At 40.7% G+C, this 22303-nt stretch overlaps 2 protein-coding genes across 3 annotated transcripts; both read right to left on the bottom strand.

The window, feature by feature from the left end:
• Window positions 1–38: 38 nt before the first annotated feature.
• Window positions 39–6442, bottom strand: srsf5a (serine and arginine rich splicing factor 5a). Of its 2 annotated transcripts, none has more exons than XM_079529035.1 (8): window positions 6291–6442; window positions 5853–5984; window positions 5643–5713; window positions 5217–5366; window positions 4067–4136; window positions 2409–2482; window positions 2123–2230; window positions 39–1267 (listed from the first exon to the last, which is right to left on the bottom strand). In XM_079529035.1, exons 2-8 carry the CDS (start codon window positions 5976–5978, stop codon window positions 988–990), a joined length of 879 nt encoding a protein of 292 aa, XP_079385161.1. In that variant the 5' UTR covers window positions 5979–5984; window positions 6291–6442; the 3' UTR covers window positions 39–987. The 2 variants fall into 2 exon arrangements, with proteins under 2 accessions (XP_079385161.1, XP_079385160.1); XM_079529034.1 differs by having other exon boundaries at window positions 5178–5366.
• A 782-nt stretch (window positions 6443–7224) lies between these two features.
• LOC306942495 (deubiquitinase DESI2-like) lies at window positions 7225–22265 on the bottom strand. Its single transcript, XM_079528420.1, has 7 exons — window positions 21979–22265; window positions 21193–21329; window positions 19396–19491; window positions 12039–12111; window positions 11389–11482; window positions 10892–11033; window positions 7225–9297 (listed from the first exon to the last, which is right to left on the bottom strand). Exons 1-7 carry the CDS (start codon window positions 22040–22042, stop codon window positions 9052–9054), a joined length of 852 nt encoding a protein of 283 aa, XP_079384546.1. The 5' UTR covers window positions 22043–22265; the 3' UTR covers window positions 7225–9051.
• Between the last annotated feature and the right edge of the window lie 38 nt (window positions 22266–22303).

Genomic DNA, 22303 nt, shown 5'->3' on the forward strand with positions numbered 1-22303 from the left:
TAAGTACAAAATTCATGGTACTGCAAGGGAAAACCCAATTCATTTGTAGTGATTGTTTTATTGTATGATGCCAGCACGTAATTTCCAGATGTTGCTCTGCTATAACAATCTCAGGTTTCTCATGTTCAGACTTCAAAACATTTACAGGGGCACAACTGAAAATAAAGCAATGTAAAATGGAATCACAAACAGACAAGGTCCTGTTACTCATGGCAGTATCAATTCAAAACTAAGCATACATACAAGTACTTGATACGGGAAGAAATAAAATAAAAAACACCATTTGAGATGTCAGCATAAATTTGTTTTCACATAGCATGGAAATAATGGTAAATATGTAGAAGCACCGGTTATGTTGCGCCCCACTGAAAAGCAAAATCACAGTATCACAACACCATTAAGTTGACAAAAACAATTAAAATGTAGATCCTGTAAAGTTAATGTAATCCCCTTTTCAAACCAGTATTACTAAAGCAACAAGAGCAAGGAGGATGGAATTTGAAAATAGCACTTGTTAGACCATAGACCGCACTCTCGGAAGACATGTTCTGACAGTTTACCCAATTACACATTTTAAATTACGTCTGAAGACACATGGTTAATCCAGATGGTAAATAATCTTGAAAAAAGTGAATTACATTAATCCCCCAAAAAAGGTTCTTAGAATCTTTTTTAATCAAATGGAGGAGTTTCCAAAGTAAAATATCAGTTATTAAAGTTGTAAGAAAACAAAGAGAAAAAAAAAGCAAATTACTTTGAAAGCACATCCAAAACTAAGCATAAGAAAAGAAAGGTTCTTCCCACGACTTACAAAGCCAATGCTGGCACAATCACGACCAACGCTCTACTTAAAAAGACGACTCGCCACTCCACCCAGAAAACCCCTTGGTATTAGTACAAACCTGACAACAGCCATCACACTGGCCCTGTAGTCTGCAGCTAAGGTCTTCATCATCAGTCCATTCTAATGCATAGAGACATACAGTCTCAGTGCTGGCTTTCTGCTGAAGCAGAGCGAGAACGAGAACGGGAGCGGGGGGAGCGGGACTGCTTCTTCTGAGCAGGTGCAGGGGAGCGGGATCGAGACCTGGAGCGCGACACGGATCGGGAGGGAGAGCGGGCTGCAGCCCTGCCGCCTCCTCCTGATGAAGTCTTCTTTTCTGGTGTGCGGCTGGTGGACTTGCTCCTGTGGCTCCTGTTGCTCCTGGAACGGCTCCGGGAGCGGCTCTTAGAGCGTGAATAGCTGCGGGAGCGGGATCGGCTTTGACTGTTGGGTGAAATGAGGTACATTGGGTTATTTTCTTTCCCTTTTCTTTCTTTGATGTGCACAATAATTCATAATCATTTAGTCGTTCCAAGTTCGGATGGAGGTACAGACAGTGGACAGAGCAATCTGTGCTTTCTAAATGTCCACTGCATCAATCCCCACAGCTTAGAATGTAGTAATGTCATTAGAGCACAGACGGACCACACAAGACAAAGGGCCCTAATATGGCACCCAGGAATAGTTAGTGGTTAAAGGTAAATTCAGGCCTGGGCCGTGGCTCCGCGGTCCAGGCACCTTGGCTGGTAATCCAGTCTGGCAGTGTGCCGCGGGTTCGACTCCCGATCCCGACGGCCTTTACTGCATGTCCAGGATCAATTAAAGAATCATTACTATATGCCAGGATATCCCCCTTCAACCCTTATTTTGAATATACAAAACACCACAGATGTTGACTGAATGGTGTGTGTGTTGTCAGACTGGGTGTTGATCTCTCACTAGCTGATGAGAAGTACAGGCCGGCGCCATTACAGTGACCGCTATGCTCCATGCAATAAGCGTTGTTTTGACCAGAAATGCCACCTAGGACAGGGATTGAGCTAAAAGCGCCTTCACGCACGTTACAGCAGTCGGGATGCCAGACCCCAGAACCTCCAGACTGTGGCTAGGGACAACCTAAGGCTACTGTATCCTGCACTAGACCACTTTCACCCGCTATGGGGCCAAGACTTAAACCAGCGAGCAAATCAAGATGGCGCAGTCCAGTGTTATGGCTAACAACAGATAGCCATCCAAAGCTAATGTGAGTAGCCTTGCCGAGACTAAGATGAAAAGCATTAAGATTAGTTAGTGACTCACCTCCTGCGGTGATCTTCAAAGATCTTCAACTTGCGACCGTTCAAGTCTGTTCCATTGAGTTTAGAAATGGCATTCTTCATATCACTGCGTGATGCAAACTCTACCACCCTGGGGAAATAAATGGTGTGGAGGGGGGGGGGGGGGGGGCGTACATTATATCAAATACACAATCACCCAATTAAAACAGAATTATTCAATCATTACTTGATATAAATTCATAATTCCATCTCCATTAGACGAGCTGTAGACCATCTAACAGAAAATAGTAAACGACAGGAGAACCCACCCTTCATTTTTGTTGGTTCTGTGAGCATCCACAAAGGTAACTTCTCCTGCTTTTCTCATCAGGTCTTTCAGGTCCTGTTTCAAAGCACAAGCGAAATCAGTGACAAACAAAAAAGTGTGCGATGTGCCTTGAAAGCCTTTTCAAACCTGGGATTGAGAGAATTCAGTAAGCAAGGCAACATGAAACCAGCATTCACACCTGTAACTGGGGATTATCTAAGGTTTACTTTAACAGCAAAACGTTATCAAGTTGTTGAGATGCTCACTTTACAGTGGAGCAACATAAACGATAGACTTCATGAGTAGGCAGCTTTGCCTTTAAACAAAGAAATACCATATACATCCCATTATAATTGGTTGCATGAAGTCACTTGTTGGTGGGTAAAGAAATGAAAATGCATAACATGTTTTTGTATTTAAGCATTTAACACTGACAGGAAATGCGTAAAGTTAAAAACTTTGTATTGAAGGCGGTGTTTGATTATAGAGTTCCACTATGACAGGGAATTCTCCTTTTGTCTAAAAAGCTTTAGCTTACTTAATGTATCCCTTTGTTCATGGGTCCTACCAAAATAAATTAATATTTATTTAACTAGTGTGGGCTCACAGCAGCTCTTGACTTGAAGATAACTATATTGATCTGAAAAAGGTTAATTTCACCGTCAGCCATTTTGCTCTTACATCATCCTCAGGGCTGTGAAACCACAACATATGAGCATGTAAGAGCAATATGGTCAATATTATTTGCATAAAATAACTATTCTTCCTTCTGCTTGTCGATTTCAGAAGGTAAAAATGTACTCCCATATTTTCCACCCACCCCTTCACAAAACCAATCACATGAGTTTTATACTACTTACCATTCCAAACCCAGGAAGATATTAGCATAGAGCCACTTGTCCAAATAGCAAATCGGAACCAATGCAGTGTTAAGCCATTGAGAAACGACATCGGCCTTGACTCGGACTCCGGCCTCCACAAGTAAGGAACCACCAGAGAGCAAGTAGGGAGTGCAGAGGGTGTGCGCCCAAACTCAACACCTCCCCCAACTCCATCGGCAACAGAAAAAGACCCAAACGGAAGAGTAGCGTAGGGACCGTAGATTTGAGGGGGGCTGTTACAGCAGTCGGGGATGCCAGACCACAGAACCTCCAGACTGTGGCTAGGGACATCCTAAGGCTACCGTATCCTGCGCTAGACCACTTTCACCCTACGGGGCCCAGCCAAGACTTAGACCAGCGAGCGGCAACTGCGTGTAAGGAGAGGCACCAAATGGACACTATTCAGAAAAAAATACAACCAGGAGAGGGCGCTATGCACTTTAGACCTCTCCATGGAGGGTGTGTGCATGCAACTCCAATTAAAGGATATTATAACAGAACAGCTGGTGTAAATATAAAAACAGTTATATGTTCTTGTTAGAGACTGCCCATCAGCATTAAAAATGCTTACTCTGAAAGAAACAGTACTTGAACAAGAAATGGGGTATTACTAGTGTCTTTAACCAAATAGCTCATGAGTATATTTCTGTTTTTAATCATGAGTAATGGCAAATTATCGCGACGTTTAATTTTTGTAAATAGTATACCCAGTTAGATAAGGCTGTATCTAATACAAATGTAAAAGAGGAAGTGTAAGTAAACTTAAGTGATCCCTCACCTGCCAGCTAATACGAGACGAGAGGTTCTCCACAATGAGTCTGTGTTCCGTCCTCACAGGTGGGCCATACCTGTATCACACAACAAAATGTCATAGCCTGTCAGTCACAAAAAGTGTTACATTTGGCTACGGTACATAAGAAATGGATGCAATCTCTGTGGGCTGAGGTTGTACACTTAGTCAAGCGGGGAAAGCCATGGTTGCCTCTTCACCTTTTGTTCAATGTTATCCAGCAAGAATGTAGTTCATTAGGGCAGTTTTTATTCAGTGTTCCTAAAAGCTAACATTGGTTAACCATGTCATGGTTAATGTATTTCCTTCACTTGCTTTCTGCAGACGTTTGAGCTAATGTCAATATTTGATCGTGTTTCAGAGGCAGCACAACTGGTCTGTTCGCAGATTAACCTGACTTTTGTTGATGTGGCGTCATCTTCACAAGCACTACTTTAATTAACGTTTTATGACCTAGAATGTTCACTCCTGCACAGGCAGTCTCACTATTGGGAAAGCAAAGTGTAAATCTGGACCTGAAAAGGGTCCCCCGGAGGCCATATTTACACACCAAGTTAATTAAACACAGGATTTTACTGTGTGAGGTGAGGTGTCCTTTGGAACTTCTGTCACTTTGAAATGGTTGTCTTCTCCCCCTTTGAGTTAATTTCTAACCAAAGAAACATGATATTTTCTCTAACTGTTCACGTTTGGTCAGACGGCTCAGACAGCTGTTGTGTCAACCCATTCGTCCTTTGTGAACTCAAACCTGAAAGATGATGCCCCATACAGCTGAATCCGTTTACCATTAACTATTATGCACTAGGAGAATACATGCATTAACAGAACCACATAATTACAATGGCTGTCAATTACATTCTGTGTAATTTGATACCATCATCCATTAGTTAGGAAAAGAGATATTTGCAGACTGATAAACATTTGAACTGCCAATGAATAACCTGTTCTGCCAGTTCTGTTGTACCTGGGAATCTATTACAATGACAAAGGCCCTTACTTAACTTCATCAACTTCCTTGGCTGTACCCCTAACTCAACATAAGTATTCTGGTAATAAACGATTTGATGTTAATCATTGCTAATGCTAAATACTAATCTACCTGGATCCACTGCTGCGAGAGGCGCGATAGTTGCCAAACCTGGGAGAAAAACGACCCATTCCAGGACCACCACCTCCGCGACCACCACCGCCACCGCCTCCTCCGCCTCCTCCTCCGCCGCCGCCGCCGCCGCCTCCTCCTCCGCCGCCTCCACCTCCTCTTCTGGAGCGAGCATGCTCAATTGTAACCCTAATAAAAGAAAAACAGGGTAAATAATACAATTAACAGTGACAATTCTATGTAGCCCACACCTAAATAAACTCCTATAATAAAGATCTCTTCAGGTCAGCACTCAGCATCCAAGGAATTAGTTTGGCGTTGCTCTTTAGGACGGCCGATCTTTAAATAGAAACGCTCGTTCCCAGAAGCGAACAAAGGGGGTGCCAAAAACGAATAGTCCCCAACACAGAAAATGTACACGAAGAGATTACTTAATCACGTCAATGTTACAATAATAAACGTTACCTCTCGCTGCACAGTTCTTTGCCATTCAACTCGTACACAGCGTCGTCTGCGTCCCTGTGGTCATCGAACTCCTGGTGAATCAATGCAAGAAGTGGGTTCAGTAAATGTGGCGCAACACACGGTAGAGTAAGCTAACGTTTGGTGGCTAATGCTATGCTAACGTGCGTATTGCAGATTGATCACACAAGCCGTGAAGGCGGCCAAACGCACCACAAACCCAAAGCCGTTCTTCAGGTTGATTTCCCGGATCCGTCCATATCCCTTGAAGAACTTCTCCACGTCTCTCTCCCTGGCGTGGGGGCTCAGGCGGCCGATGAAAACACGACACCCACTCATGATTAGCTGAAAACGAGACACGAGGTTTAGCATTCAACCAGATAGATAGCCAAATAGATCACCGATAAAACCGATGTAATGTTACAGACTTTATCAAATAAATGCAAACGCGTACCGAGACTACCGATATGCACGTTAATGTTTAAAAACTAAAGTTAGCGTGCATGTATTAGACTACTTCTATTGGCGCAGCTACTACAAATAGCTCTGTACTTTATATGCTCCTCTTTTTTCAAATCACCCACAATAGTAAATCAAAGAAGCAATAAACTAAACCGCGTCTAAAATGCTAATACACGTAGGTAAACTCACCAGATTTGTGTTCTTTTCTTGTTTCGGTTGTTAGTGTTGTCGTCTGCTTTGACTCAACGACGTTAGCGCAGCGCTACTGGCCTGTATCAAAATGGCGATGGAAAATAAGAGGAAATGCTGGCGTAAGGTTGCCAGGTTGGGTGGGTAACATTGAACTTTACGGATAGAAAATATATATGTATAATATATTCCTAGTTAGTTGCACTGCAGTAAACGGTTTGGTGCCAGATAAATTGAATGGAACAATTAGAAACACAACAATTGAACTACCGATAAATAAATGTGAAATGTAATTACGATGGTACTAATCAATGAAAATGCTCATTGTTATATTCATGGCAAAACGCGCGCTGTGCAAGACATGTTTGGCAACCCTAAATTTAACTTGTAAATTCAGTTTCGTATTGGTTTCACCCAGAGCCTATATGGCTCTGGTTTCACCAAATGTTTTCTTTTTCTTCCGGTTTCACCTAAATTACGTGCTAAATAGCTTAATTCCAAACATCGATAGGGTTATAGTAAATAAGTAATACATTTAAAACTGACAAATACATATCATGAAATTAAACAACGGTATTGTTACAGAACCCTGATGAATTGAAAAAGGTGGACCCTGTTGTGTAGACAAGTGTAATGCTTTATCATTCAGTGTGTCGTGACTGTCGTGTCGACAACAGTAACAGTCTTTGTATTGAGTTGTGCTTTCATGTGAAATGTACCCATTCTGCAAACTGTTAATAAATACTTCAATCAATCCGATACCTCAACTTCAACTGTAGTTATACTGTTATGTTATACTTGAATATTTTGTAGCTGCTGCTAATGCTACAATATGTTCGTCGATGTTCCATCTTACCATAGGTGTTTGCAAATTCCAACCATACACAAGGGTGCACAATGTGAGGCCAACATTTCATTATTTTTGTGTGTTTATTCTAATACTGTAGGCTATCCTTCTTGAAACTGTCTTAGGTTAGGAAAATGAGACAAGGTAAAGATTGACACAACACAATAGAGAAAAAGTATTTTCTGTAGAAAGTGCCAAATAATTTGAGCATGAATACTGATCAATATACAACAACCCATTTCAAACGGGGGGGGGGGGGGGGCACACACAAAATAATATAAAAAATATATATATTAGGTCAAATAGGGTAAGGTAAGGTGACTGCACTTTAAAAGCCCAAACCACCAACTCATTGAGTTGCATTGGTGTGGTTGACCTTAAAACCGTTTTGTCCCGACCCAAACCTTTGGTGTGGTTTGGGCTTGCCGCTTTACACAATCACAGGTCATGTGATATCCTTCCTGAGAAAGGGATGCACAGCACCAGGAACATGTATTGAGATCTGGTGATAGTAATGAGAATTAAGTAACACATATTGCTGTGTGTGTGTGTGTGTGTGTGTGTGTGTGTGTGTGTGTGTGTGTGTGTGTGTGTGTGTGTGACCTCATATTTTCACTGTGACAAACCTACACTTGATGGAAAGCGAGGTATTGTAGTATTGTTTGTCTTTTATCATGACTTATCCAATCTTTATAAAATATGTTTCAGATGATTCTAAAGTCTAATTTATACTTTGTCATATTTTGTGCTGTGACACCATCATGCAACTAAGCATAAATGAGGCTTAAGGCATAGGTGAGCACAGGGAGTAATGTCATTTAAAGGGCAGTGCTGATGTCATTCTTGTAGCCTAAGGCAGCTCAGTCTCTATTGGTGCATATACAACCCTGTCTCCCATAGGCAAAAAACAACACAGAATAGTAAACAGCTCTAATGATGATGAACTGTTAAAGATGGTAAAAGTGACTATTCTGAGGATACAGGTACATTTCTTGGCTTGGAAGTTACAGCACTATACAGTATAAAGATCACTTGAATTGTCAGTGGAGCTGATTGGTTCTCAGTGGGTCTGGTAAAGTTTACAAATAGTGACTGGGCTGCATTAAGGTGAAATAAAATGATATGATAATCTGACAGTGGGACATTACTTGGGAAGTTATGGTCCAGTTTTCAGTTTCAAAAGAGGTCAAGGTAATGAAAATATGAGATGAGATCATAAGAGATCATAATATGAGATCATAATATGAACAATGTGTGGAGATTCAACTTTGTCTGGATTGGTAATAGTTATGTAAAATGTCTTCAACGTGCAACAATTTCACAAGTTCAAATGGACTCAATAAAATAAAACTCCCACCTCTTCCCCTAACCCTCTAAAAATGGCCAAAATAAACAACTAAAGCTCCAAGGGATACAGTCAACTGAAGGCCACATAGAGGTCATCTGAACAAGTACTTGTTGAAATTTTAGCAGGTTAGCTGTTCTGTGTAACATCACTATCAGTAGTCTCCGTTATCTATTCTACAAAAGCAGCTCTGAAGTCAGGGCAGGGAAGAAGGCTGACAAAGGTTTCAAAGTCACAATAATACTTTACTACAAACTTCAGACCTACAAGTAACTCTTGCCAAGTTTGAGCCATGCGTCACAGTTCAGGACCCAGTAGGTCTAAATGTGCCCCCATCAACCTGTCAATCATGTTAAAAAATATGGGACACATCTGTGTTGTGAAGTCTCCATCAGCAGCTCTGTTGAGAAATGAGAAACTTCTTTCTCCTGCCTTTTCACTCAGAGCTCAAACAGTATGAGGTCAGGTTGTTGTTCAAGCCCGCAAATGCCACTGTGGCAACAAACGGCAGTGACAAAGCAGGTCAAGAGGTCAGTGTGTTCAGGTGCTATTTGGACTCGCTGACTGGCTCAGACCCGGGTGTGGCGACAGCTGTGAGAGGAGCCTGAGCCGCCCGCTGCCGCCCCCGAAGGCGAGGAAGGGTCATCATCACTGGACTCAACATGCTCATCTTTGTGGAGGCCGAGGCTTATGTGGCTCTGGAGGGCTGCTGGAGTCAGCCACTCCTTGGGCAGGCAACTTTGCAGGAAAGGAATGCAGGAGCTGAAGTATGCCAGGCGGTTCACCCAGCGTGGGATCTCCCGTCCACACAGCAGCTAAAACAAACAAAACAAAAGATAAATGACATCAACAGAAAAGGACATCATCAGAAGAGCATTTACTAACCAGGTTATTTTTTAATTCAAATGGTAATCCATGGGTAAACAAAGCGCTTTAAAAAAGGTGTTCAGTTATTTATTTAATTTTTAAGTAAATGTCAAAAGATAGAAAATGGGCAAAGAGATATGCTATTTGAATGCATGGAATTCCTTTCTTTTGTGAGGGAATAGCTGTACTTAAATGAATTTGCTTACAATTTTACAGTAGGTCTTTTTATTCTTTGTTTAGTATGCATGTTTGTACAATAAATGTTGTCAATAAAGTGTCAGTGGTTGCTCCTTTTTACCACTTAAAACCCTTTATCTGTAACATTACCTGTGTCTTGTGCTGATGTAAAAACTAAACTGCTACTCTTTCTTGTTCTGCCTCAGGCAGGATAATTGTATATGGCATATACAATCATCCTGTACTATAGGCTAAACTAAAGGGTGTATAGGTTACACTGATTCGTTTTCTTCAAGTTCACCTCCCGCACTCCCCCGTGGCAGGGCGAGGCTCCCAGGTCAAAACAATAAAAATCCACCATAGACATGTTACGAGCTACTTTCTGTCAAGAAATTCCATACATAGTTTGGAAGTGCTCGTTTTAAAAAACGCAATGTCCTGCTGCCTCCTTCATTATTTGCCACTTAAAAACAGGAGGTAAGCAGGACTGTGTCAATATACAGGGGAAAAAATTAAATAATTAAAAATGAATATTAGGTCAAATAAGGTAAGGTGACTGCACTTTTAACACAACCACAGGTCACGTGATATACTTCCTGAGAAAGTGATGCATAGCACCAGGAACATGTCTTGATTAGGGTGACCAGAAGTCCCCCTTTACGTGGAACATGCCCTCATTTCCAAGACTTTTCAGGCGTCCCACAAATTGAGAGTGAGACCCTGTCCCACATTGTGCCTGGCATTGTGAATGCCCTAATAGTTAGTCCGGTTGGCTTTCTGTTGTAAAGCTCTCATTGTCTCTTCCTGCAAGATGTGTTAAAATAACATGAGAAATATCCCAGGCTACAGTACCAAGTCGGCCATACCACCCATGACCAAAAGTTGCATTTAAAACAAAATGTCCCCGCAATGTCCTGCTGCCTCCTGCATTATTTGCCACTTAAAAACAGGTGGTACGCAAGACTGCTGAGTGATTTCCAACGACTCCATGTTGCTCAATGTGTTTGCCACTCAGTCTAGATGTGCGTGGGCGTGGGCGAGGGGCGTGTCTCGGTGGAGAAATGATGTATGTGCATACTCTCTATAGTATACTACTTGTATAGTTTTATTAATGTGATTTACCTACTGTACCTACTGTACCTACCTACGGTACCTACTGTACTTCTATGCCGGGTATCTGTACCTTTTACGGCAGTGCTGTCTCAGGCGTCTGAATTTACCCCAGAGGATGGATGGATGGATGGATGGATGGGTGGATTGATCTTTCTTTCTTTCTTTCTTTCTTTCTTTCTTTCTTTCTTTCTTTCTTTCTTTCTACAGAATACTGAGAATAGGGATACTACGTTTCAAGTGGTTAAGACAGACCTCAGACAGCGAGGAGGAGAAATGATTGCAGTTCTTGTGCATTAGATGGTATGCGTTGCCCTTGAACTCTTTGCCCAGTTCCTCCATGATTTTATCTATGTCCTCCTCTGTAAAGTCTGTGGTACCCAAAGCTATGGCCTCCCTGTTAAAACACAGATACATTCAGTTATCAGTAGGCATTGGCCTCCCTGTTACAACACAGATATATTCGGTTATCAGAGTTCCCTGTGATTTTATGTATTGGTGAGGCCAGTGGGTAAAAGTTTCACATTTGTAGTGCAATTTACTACAATTGTTTTAGTTTTTGGTCTACAATCAAAACAAGATGTATACACACTGTGGTTATATTTATTTGGGTTTAGTTTACATGGAAATATTGGGGGAGAAATCCTGTTATCGTAATTTCTCTAGAGGTGGTGGTAGTATACTGCAGTACAAAGGAAACAGTAAGGAGTCCTACTTGTATCAGGACACATTGCAAAGTGTTTTGCACTCACTTGAATTTGAAAGTCTCTCCTAGTTCAGTGGCATTCCCAGGGTTTATTTCAAAAATGCCACTGAATGGGTATGGATGTCCCCCATATGCAAATTCTACATTAGGGAAAGGATGAAAATGGGAAATACTGGTTAACACTCCAAATGAAAGCACACAGCTATTGTAATTAAAAGAGGGAAACGAATGAAACATTGCCACACCGCTCTTATATCATTAACCCAGGCTAATTATAGTTTTCTTCTCTGTATTTACAACTACGTATATAATGAGTTGCAAGGACAATATAATAGTTTGTGTTGTGACTGTTGTCACAGTAATAGAAACATACAGCACTGGTTCTTTCTGTTTCTCACACACTGACAGACACACACATGCATGCCCCACCCAGAGGTATCAGAATATCAGAATATAGTGCGCAATAATGTGTGTGTGTGTGTGTGTGTGTGTGTGTGTGTGTGTGTGTGTGTGTGTGTGTGTGTGTGTGTGTGTGTGTGTGTGTGTGTGTGTGTGTGTGTGTGTGTGTGTGTGTGAGTGTGAGTGTGAGAGTGTGTATCCTGAGCTCAGACATGATAGAGAGGTCTGAGGCCTGCAGTGAATGTGCTTTGCGAACATGTAATCTGATTTTGTACACATAAAGACCTTCCATCTTACCTCTGCCATAAATCTCTATGCCTGAGTGGAAGACTCCAATTCCCAGATTGGAGGTATACTCGTTGATCCAGTACTGGATAGGGGGAGAGAAAGGTAAAATAAATCATTCAGGGTGAATAGTATAGTATGTTTAAGTATGATGCATTAATTATGCAAAGGTCTGTGATATGTATGCTTCTGAAAAGGAGAGAATGAGGGTTAGAACAAAGCGATTCTCAAAATATTAACCATTCCTCAAATGAATACTGATTCAGTCAAAGAACGAGGGGCCAGCTCATAGTACAGTGGAGTGTACAATTACAACAATAGAAAAACATGTTTATTTAAATATGGAAAATGGAAAGGGATAATACCTTACCATTTGCGCCTAATAGCTGCACAAATTACACTTGACAAGAGACAAATCAATATCTATAACGTCCTGCTCAGAGGTAAAACATTCCCAGTCTCTGCCTAAAAGCATTGTTGTGTACCTCCCAGTAAATGCCAGATTAAAAAAAATGCTACTTTTTCTCCAAGCAGAACAAGTGAGCACCTGTTCTTTACAAAATTGGTGATGCATGGTAGAAACACAGCCCTTCTGTGCCCACCAGCAGAGCCAGGGTTTATTTCAAAGATGCCACTGAACAGGTATGGATGGAGGATGGAGGATAACAACAAGTAATGTAGGAGCCAAAAGGTGCTTAGGCACAGTTATTTTCACTTGATTGGTGATGGGTGTGGGCACCGCATTGACGCTCCATTATTGGTGGGAGTGCCTCTGTGGGTGGCCACCAGACAGGTCACAAATATAGGCGTCTACCAGCTCACTCTAGGGACTGTTGAACTTGGAGGCAGGGTGAGCTGGGAGCGATACTTTTTGTTGACCGCACTCGCACTTTATTGATATTTTGGTTCATTCACTTTTGTTTGCTCACTGTTTAAATTGGCTTCTTTGCACATATTTATTACATATATATATTTATTGGAAATTGTATTGTGATATTTTGTGCACTGAATAACTATATAAACATTTTAAACTTGTGGGCTCGTTTGGTTATGAATCATTTTATCATTGTTTGTGGCGCGTCATTACATATCGTTTTAGCTCCCAGGTTTAGCCTGCCGGCATGAGTAATTCATTGGGAATTATTATCAGCCTCAACAAGTAACATAATGAAAAAGAAATAAAGGATATTCACAAAAAAGGGCAACTCTTTCTCCAAGTGGAGCAAGTTCAGTTGTACACAGGAGGATATTGGTGATGCAAACTGTAACACAGCCCTAATCCCCAACCCCCACTAAACGTCTGTCACCCTTGTAGAAAAACCCTGAGGAAATTTGTTCAAAGCTAAACACATGCCCCCCAGCTGTCCCCTATTAATAATAGAACAAGTTTCCTGGCTCTGATACAATAAAAGCACATCTCCACCTCTCTATCAACAACAGGGGTTGACGCTAAGGTCTCGGGGCCCTTGCCTGTAGGGCAAGTACAGGTCAAGTTCTACTTGCCCAAAGGTCATGCCCACTTGCCCAAAAAGTAAATCAAAGCAAACTCCACTTGCCCGAACATTTTATTTACTTGCCGTTAGTGTCAACACCTGAACAAGGTTTTCTGGCTTGTCTGTCAATGGCTTCACCCCAATGGCTCACATCTGACAAAAAGGCTAATTTTAGTGCACCCCTGGAATATGAATGGAATAAGTATTAGTTTTAAAATAAAGCAAAAGAGAAAGTCGAAGGATATATTGTTCATCATCCAGTAACACTGTTAGTCTGAATGAAATAACAAGCTGTCGATCATACTGATGTTTTATAATTAATGAAGAAGGAAATGATAAGGCACCTACAGTATAAAACTGCTCTAAAGGTCACCACGCAAACTTATAGCAATGTCATAAGAACACATTAACCATTAAAAATACAAGATGACTCAAATGCTGACAAGCTGCCAATCAAATACATATTTACGCTCTGATAGCACTGGCATCTAATTCCTGACACCATTATTCAACAACTTTCCCAGTTGCTCTTTGACCTATACCAAATAAGCTTCCCTCTTATCTTGGTGAAGGCATGTTTCACAGTAACATCACTGTAATGATCCATACGGTACTGGGGCCTATGCAGATAAGCCATGCCCCACTGCACACATCTAGCACTCACTCACATTGATTTCACATTCAGCATGCTCACCACCTTATCTTTCGAGCTCCACAAAAGTCATTTTCTGTCATTTCCTCAGTGTAATTCTTGGGTAGAGCCTGACTGTTATCGCTTGGCTGATATATCATCCATTATTTTACTTTTTTTGATGACATCTTTGAGGACATTTATGGGTTACCTGCATTCCTGCAAGTCTTAAGTCGATCAGCCCCATTGATAACTTGTTGTCCTCCTTAAACTATGGACTATCAATTCTAACAGGTTCCATTTAGTAACCATGCTGTTTTGCTAACAAGTTGTATGAATGTACTGTATATTATTTTCATTTCATTTCATATTTCCTTGTTTATTAAAATTATACATTTCTTATATTGAAGTTTAATATAATTACTTTTATTGCGTCAAATGTTCTCACTTAGAAACATTAATCAAATCTATGTTTTGGCCTTTAAAATAAAATCAGTTAATAAGACAGTAATTGGACCCAAAAATATGGCCTAGCTGACACACTTATGTCACTTGCTGACCTCACATGATCCAGTCTGAGTAGGATAATACACTAAAATCACTTCTATGTGTGCACTGCTGTATGTGCACATTTACACAGGTATAATAGTGTGAGCTCAATTGTGAAATCAATTGTGTTGAGCAAAACAAAAAATGCCTGATGCATTTCCTCAGTGTATAGGTGCAAGCAAGCAGAAAACAAAGTCCATTTTCAAAACACCACATATTGATTCAGGAGTAAAAAGTAATCTGTATTGTATTACCTGACTTTTATCAAATCTCTTAAAGATAATGACCCAGTCTGTAAAATAGTTAGTTTTCTCAACCAAGAACAAGCTTCCTATAGGCTAATACTTTTTATCACACAATTTGTTTTGATCCAGTCAGTCTGTATGGTTCCACTTGTTTTCCAGGCACTGAAAGTCTCATTTTCAATGTATTCTTTTCATCTGTCTTTATCAGTCAGAGCAACTTTTGATAATTATTCTGTGCATTTAGAGCAACACATTGTGTAGGTTTCCCATGGGGTGATGTTCTACACTAGCATGTTCCCATGTGAAACCCGACAAGCAGTGGGTACACGACTGAATGATGACCCTTGTCCCTGGCTGCATGGCTGGTCGCTGTCTCTGTGTATTGTGAATCATGTGAGACAAGCTGACCCTGCACAGTGACAGAGGTCAAGCGGCTGTAGGATACTTACAATGCCCTGACTACAAGGAGACGGTGGGCAGGAAGAATATGCAGACTATTATCTGTCACAACTGATGTCAGACAACAGAAATTCAACCTCTACTTAACCTGTTAGTGCAGCAGGCTTTCATTTAGAGTTGGAGAGATGTGAGACACAGTGGTCTACAAGTGCAATTTGTTGTTGAACACTACTTTGTGAAATACTTTTTCACCAATGTGACTGTGTCTGTATGTGAATACAAGTTCCGACTGAATCAAATCTTAATCAAACACATTTGTGTTTATGACACACAACGCAAGTGCGTCTCGGTGTGTCCTGCCCTACAGATAAATAACGGTAAACCTAGCTGACATGTGTTCACCTTGTGATTGTTGTAATGTCTACTCTGTAACTAAATGTTAGTTACACATTTCTAAATGTGCAGATGTGTAGAATGTTTTTGTCCATGGCATATCATTCACCTCACGTGAGTTTGTATAACCAAACGAAATGTAGCACTGGATAACGCCTTACCCTTACCATATCATACACGTTAAGGATGACAGGTTCATTGGCCATGATTTAATCCTGAGAAGGAAAGGCAAACGTCCCACCCTCGACGTTAAGGTTGTCAGACTCCTCTGTGACAGAAGGAATGGACATCAGGATCCTGAGGATTGAAACGAGCACTTGGTTGGGATAGAAGCTGCCAATTCCCCTCTAGACGAGCAACTTGGAATAGTTTATTTTGGGGGTGTTATAAAATCAAATCCCAGTTAATCTGGAGGTAGAAAAAACGACGACTAGCGCGATGTCAAAGAACCATTTTGGCATCAGAAACTCCAACCCCAGCAAAGGCCAGCGAGTTGCAGCACTGAACGCAGCCCATCTTCTCGTTTCCAGGAAAAAAAATGTGGGAGCTCTGTCCAAGAGGGGGGGGGGGGGCGATGTTACCAAGCCTCTTTTATAGCTATAAAGCGCTATAAAGCGATGCAGCGTCGAATCACAAACGAACAACAATAGAAACTTGATCCAAAGAGGACATTATAGGCCCACAAGTGTTTTAATCTCGAGCGCAGATGAGACGGCTTTCACCGATATCACTTTACTCTCATGGGCGTCCACGTCCACTAGGGTGAAAAGGCAATGAGAGTGGACCGACCAAGTACGAGCCATTTTAGACGGAAGATGTTATTGTTACTAACAGTACTCCAGGTATGGGCGTCTGAACCGGGATCATTACTGACCAAGCCAAGTTCACTAGCATCTCCGGACAGTCCGGACGTTAGCCTACTAACGTTGTGGCCCGCATCCAGTTATTTTAGTACACGACTCCGCACACAGATATCTCCGCGACATTATTTCCGTTCCCCCTGTCTCAAGTTCTCGCAACAAGCAGTTTGTTCATCTCTTGGTCCTCTCGATTCGTTTCCTGAAATGTATTTTAAAACGTATTCAACTCGGTCTCTTCCATCGCTCCACCACAATCGTGCTATTCTCGCAAACACTGCCTCCCGCTCCCTCTCTCTGAAATAATGAAGCATTACATCATAGCTGCCTGGCTGGGAGGCAGACAGCATCCTCCAACAATGATGGAGAGGTGGGATTGGATGGGGGGGGGGGGGGGGGGGGGTTCGTCAGGTAGACTGATATTCTCACAAATATCCTTGTTATACCTCCCATACACATGCTACAAGATTTTTTTAAAGTCTAAATTAGACTAGAATGGAATCTTTTAAAAAAATCTTTCCAAAACTCGTAGTAGTAGTGACTATGGGAGACAGTAGAGTAATGTGAATAGTAGAATACACTAATTCTTGTGAATCTTACATTTACAGAATCCTCAGGTAAAAGTAAATTAAATGGGAGAACCTGATATAAGACCTTAAGAACTATTTAAGAACTAATGTAACTAAGCTTATGTAGCTAATCGATTGAAATCTTTTCAGAAATGTATACGTGAATGAATTGCAGCACAAGCAGGCATATTCAACATGAATATTTTAATAAGTGCTTGGACATCAAACACACAGTATTTGCATAATTTAGTTCAGATATTTCTTCTTTGAATAAGTACTCACAATCCCAGTGAGCAAAGTGACATAGTTACATTTATAGATGAACCCTGCAAAGAACATCATACATTTACATGACAGCAATGTTGCAGATTGATGAAAACATGGCATAGGCAAGTACATGCAGCACTGACTAATTAATCAATGGCAATTTTTGGAATAGTTTGGGATTTTGGTTAGTGCAAAACATGATGTTATATTAAAGAACATAATTAACTATTTGTTCCAGACATCTCATTTGCAATGGAGTGGCTCAAAATGACTTGAGCGGTTTGGCCTCAACATTTCACCAAGTGACTTCCCTTTATAATGGTATACAACAAACTTACTGTAATCATGTTAACAAAAGTTTAAAATGTAGCCAAAAACCCAAAAGTGGACCTGCAGTCTGTTTTGCCTGTATACGTTTACTGGCCAAAAAACATCCTCGGTGACTGTGATAACTAACCACACATAATCAAAGCAGTTATGGCAATTAATTGTTTTCCCTCAACTTTTTCTTCTTTTTTTTTTTGATTAAACATACAGGGCTGAGACAGACATAACAGACAAGCAAACAAATTTAGATAAATGCTCAATGGATTTTCATTCTGAATATGACAAGGAGCAACTTCAACCATAGAAAATAAAGAAAGATGGGGCTTGGAATAGATAAAAAGGCACTTGGTACCACCATTACGAAAAACGATGTCATTTGTCAGTCAAAACAGTATCATTTCTAACGCTGTGCAATAAAGCAGAATGTAATCATGCCTCATCATGCAAACCTGGACCAAAAAAAGAAATTACAGTGCGTTCAACTTCTCATTCAAACAGATCTGCCATTCAGTCATGAACGTAGAGGCCTATGAGGGACTGAACACAAGTTACACAGCACCGTCTTTCAGTTTAAGCATGGGTGAGAGCCTGACTCAACCCATAGAAAATATACCACTACTCAGCTCCATATCAAGTTTGAAATGAACGGATGGTATATCCATTCAGCGCTGCCTGTTCAGACTCAGAGCACAGCTCTTTGAAATTGTGAAGTGTACATCCTTCTTTGCACAGTGACAGTTAATAATTATACATTAAAGAATATTCTCTGTGATAAGAAAGCAATGTTTTTGCATACAGGGAGGGATAGGTGGCTAGGATTATCACATAACACATGCACAAGCACACAACTTGTCTGTGATCTCAACCCCTAATAAGCCTACTGTTTTTGTAAGTTTGATCCCTCTTCATTCTTTGGCCTTCAGCAAAAGTTTTTTGGTCTTAAAAAATATCTATTGACATCACATCCTTAAAAGTACTTCCTAGATTGTGGCTGGAACCGCATGTAAAGGAAGGCGACGACTGCTATAGCTCCACATACAGCAAGTATTCCAAAAGAAGAGGCAGAAGATTCACTCTCTGGCTGTGATGGTAGGGGTCCGTTTGAGAGCAAGGAAGACTAAAAGACACATAAATAACAATAAGAATGAAAATAGAGTACAAACCAAAAATAGAAACCCACTGTTTATTGCTGAGCAATATTTCAATCCCAAAGGATCTTCATCAGGATATGACAAATAACCAGGAGTTTGTTTCCACATGCTATAAATTAATTTCCTCAAGTTCTACATCTTTGTACAGATTTCTTGCAGAAATATGTAAAGTTAGATACAACCTCAGGCAAGGACCTTGCATCTCCATATTTCAACTTTTTATGTTTTATGCAAATTAAGCTTGTGGATTTCATATTTTCTCAATTTTAAACATTTTTAAAGTGAAAATAAGTGTGTCTGTTAGTTTTATAAATATTGAACCAATTTAAAGTATTAAATAGAGCTTGTGACTAAATAATGACTATGCTCCATTGCAGCACAGATAGGTAAATATCACAAAAGGTTTACGTGAAGAGATTCAAATTCATAAAATTGATTGTTACTTAATAAAAATGCAAAAATGAATCTGGAATCTGGATCAAACCTACCTTCTGCAAAACACGAAGCTCCACGTCCTCCCCCGCTGACCGGAACACCTCCACAGCAGCAGAATGAGTCCGTTCCTCTAGCGTGATTCCATTTATCTGCACACCACCAAAAAGAGGAAAAACACTGATATCTTTAGTCCCGGTCCATATCTATCTGACAGTATATAAATTAGTTACATCAATAACCAAAGAGGAAACTTCTTGTTATAAATGTATTTGGGTTTATGAGAACACATGCACATGGGGTTACTACATCTGGCGTCATCATGTCATTTCTATTTATTTGGTCATTAAGGTCCACAGAAAGAGAGGTCTGCTATGCCGGAAATAATGCGAAAATAAGTTATGGCCAGTTTTGTATACCGCACCATAGACAACCAATATAAGGCAAATGTCATCATACTTTAAGTAGCATTTGACATGTTAAACTAGGGGGTATTCATGATTCTGAATACATTCCAAGCATTAGTTTTGGACGAAAAACACTCCTTGGCCTAAATTCGGTCATATCCACTTGCCCAAATGTGCTCAAATGCTGACCTCATCACATTTGTGATGACGGCTATCGCCGTTTTTAGAACAAGGAGTATTTTTCATGCAAAACTAATGCTTGGAATGGATTCAGAATCATGTAAAACCCCTAGTTTGACATGTCACATGCTACTTAAATTATGATGACATTTTGCCTTTGGTTGTCTATAATATCTATATGGTGTGGTATACAAAAATGGCCATAACTTTTTTCGCGATGTTTCCGACTTTCCGGCAGAGCAGACCTCTCATTCTATTTCTGTGGACCTTAATGACCAAAGTGAATAGAAAAAACACAAATAAAAAATATGTCATGACATCACAGGTTAATCCTTAACCGTTGATAATTTGGGCCTGTGGCTCCCCGGCTATTATAGTTCCCTGGGTTGATGTGACATTTTAAGCAGAGGCTTCTCCAAGGTTAAACTGCTATCTAATATTGTTGACATACCGGGATGAGCCCAACAAGACCAACACTGTCTGTGAGGTGCCAACACTTTAACCATATACACATAAAAATGAAATGATGACATGCTAAAATAGCCTAGGATGTCATAACTAAATTAATATATAATTAATAACCAATCAATATATATTGATTCGATCACCGATCTATCAAACACCATTCTTCATTGAATTGAGTTAGTAATTTACCAATGTTCAAGCAATGGAATGCCACAGAAGTCACACAGTGTTTGCTTCTATCCCGTTTCAAAGCATCTTATTACACGGCCACAAGAGGAAGTATTAAAGCCACATATTTATACAGCCATTGGTGAATCCCAGTTGGGGTGTGGTGGCTGGAAGTTTCATGGTTTTGCCTGCAGGCAAAATCTTGCCAGGCAAGTCAGTGAGGAACAGTGCAACACTCTCCCATCGCTCAATTCCTACTGTTGGAGATGGGGCAGTTTGCTGCTCAGAGACTGTGGTTGTACTGTTGTACTGGGCAGGTCCCAGATGTGAATGTGTGTAACTGTATACAAGTGTGAAGCAGGACATTTCTGAAAAAGAGCTTTGGCCACCGTGGGAAAATAAAAAATAATTCTATAAGAGCAGTCCACACCAAGCACTAGTCTCCAGTCTCTTTAGTCGACTGGTAACATACTGTGCCTTTGGAATGGGGAACCCGTTCTGGTATTAACGCAGTCATCCAATTGAGCTAGAATGTTCTTTAAAACAGTATCTTCATAGTTAAAGTGCTTGGTGTGGACGGCCCATTACTCCCCATTCAAACAAAATCTTGATGATGGCTGTTAAAAGGTTTACCGCTAGAATCTTGTCTCCCTCTCTGAGTCTTCCATCCAGTGCTGCAGCTCCATTCTCTTTAATTTTGGACACATATATGCCACTGTCATTTAGAGCATATGGCTGGTCCAAACCCCCAACAATATTGAACCCCAGCCCTGAGATATGAAAAGAGAAATGGACAGTGATGTTGAGTTACAGTATTGCAGAATAGATTCTCACACTGAGGCAGCTGATTCGTCGTGCCATTTATCTCTGAAGTTCAAAGTACAAACTGAATAATTCCAACACAATACTCATATAAGGTTGTATCCAAATTGACCATGGCCAGTGACCACATCATTCAGACCATAAAACATTGCACAATATACATTGTCCAGGGATTTCAATTCTTGACCGTGCATAACCGGTTTGAGCTAAAATAGAAATTGATCTCCCGTTTTAGGAAGCAGACAAGCAGCAAAATTCAACTACTTCGTTGGTTTAAGAGTAAACTTTGTCAGTTTGGCCTAGCAATATACAGAAATGCTTAGGTGGCAGAAGTAAAGAGCACTGACTGTACACAACTCATAGATTGTAGTTGTAGCCACAACTGTAGACCTCTTGGTGCTTCCAAACCCATAACATAAACCCTAACCAAGATCACCAAAACATTTACACATTCATTAGTCGGTTATTTTAATTCGCAAACAATTTCACTTTTAGCCAATGGTGTGGCTACAGAGGCATATAGCGTTGGTCAATGTGCTACGCAACTAGCTCGTCGGCTAACTTGATTGTACGAATAGCTTAGGTAGCTGTTCTTACCTGCGGGTCCTCGCATTAGTTTGATGTCCACCACCTTAGATACAGAGTGCATTGATCCATTCATTGTGCAAAGAATCCGGGTCACACAAATTAGTCTTGATATTTGTTGGGGGGCCAAACTATTTATCTGAAGGTGAACTCCATTGAGCTATGGTGAACTCATGCAGGACTTTCAGATCAGTGCTCTGCTCTCTTCTCCTCCGGTGGTTAGAATTATGGACATGGGACTGTACTGCCCTCTGCAGGAAAAAGGCACTTACGATTTTAATCTTGCTGACCGTTGATTGAACCAGAGCCATTATAATGCACGAACTTTATACAACTC

This window comes from Electrona antarctica (assembly GCF_951216825.1).
Source record: "Electrona antarctica genome assembly, chromosome: 18".
Taxonomy (NCBI): Eukaryota; Metazoa; Chordata; class Actinopteri; order Myctophiformes; family Myctophidae; genus Electrona; species Electrona antarctica.

Coding starts and splice junctions, on each gene's coding strand:
- srsf5a (XM_079529034.1), bottom strand. CDS start 5,978: ATGAGTGGGTGTCGTGTTTTCATCGGCCGCCTGAGCCCCCACGCCAGG. Junction 2,483..4,066: donor CGTCTCGTATTAGCTGGCAG/GTGAGGGATCAC, acceptor GCTTTGAAACAG/GACCTGAAAGACCTGATGAG. Junction 1,268..2,122: donor TTTGAAGATCACCGCAGGAG/GTGAGTCACTAA, acceptor TTCACCCAACAG/TCAAAGCCGATCCCGCTCCC.
- LOC306942495 (XM_079528420.1), bottom strand. CDS start 22,042: ATGAATGGATCAATGCACTCTGTATCTAAGGTGGTGGACATCAAACTA. Junction 19,492..21,192: donor AGGGAGACAAGATTCTAGCG/GTAAACCTTTTA, acceptor GGTGGTGTGCAG/ATAAATGGAATCACGCTAGA. Junction 12,112..19,395: donor AGCTTCGTGTTTTGCAGAAG/GTAGGTTTGATC, acceptor CCCCCTATCCAG/TACTGGATCAACGAGTATAC.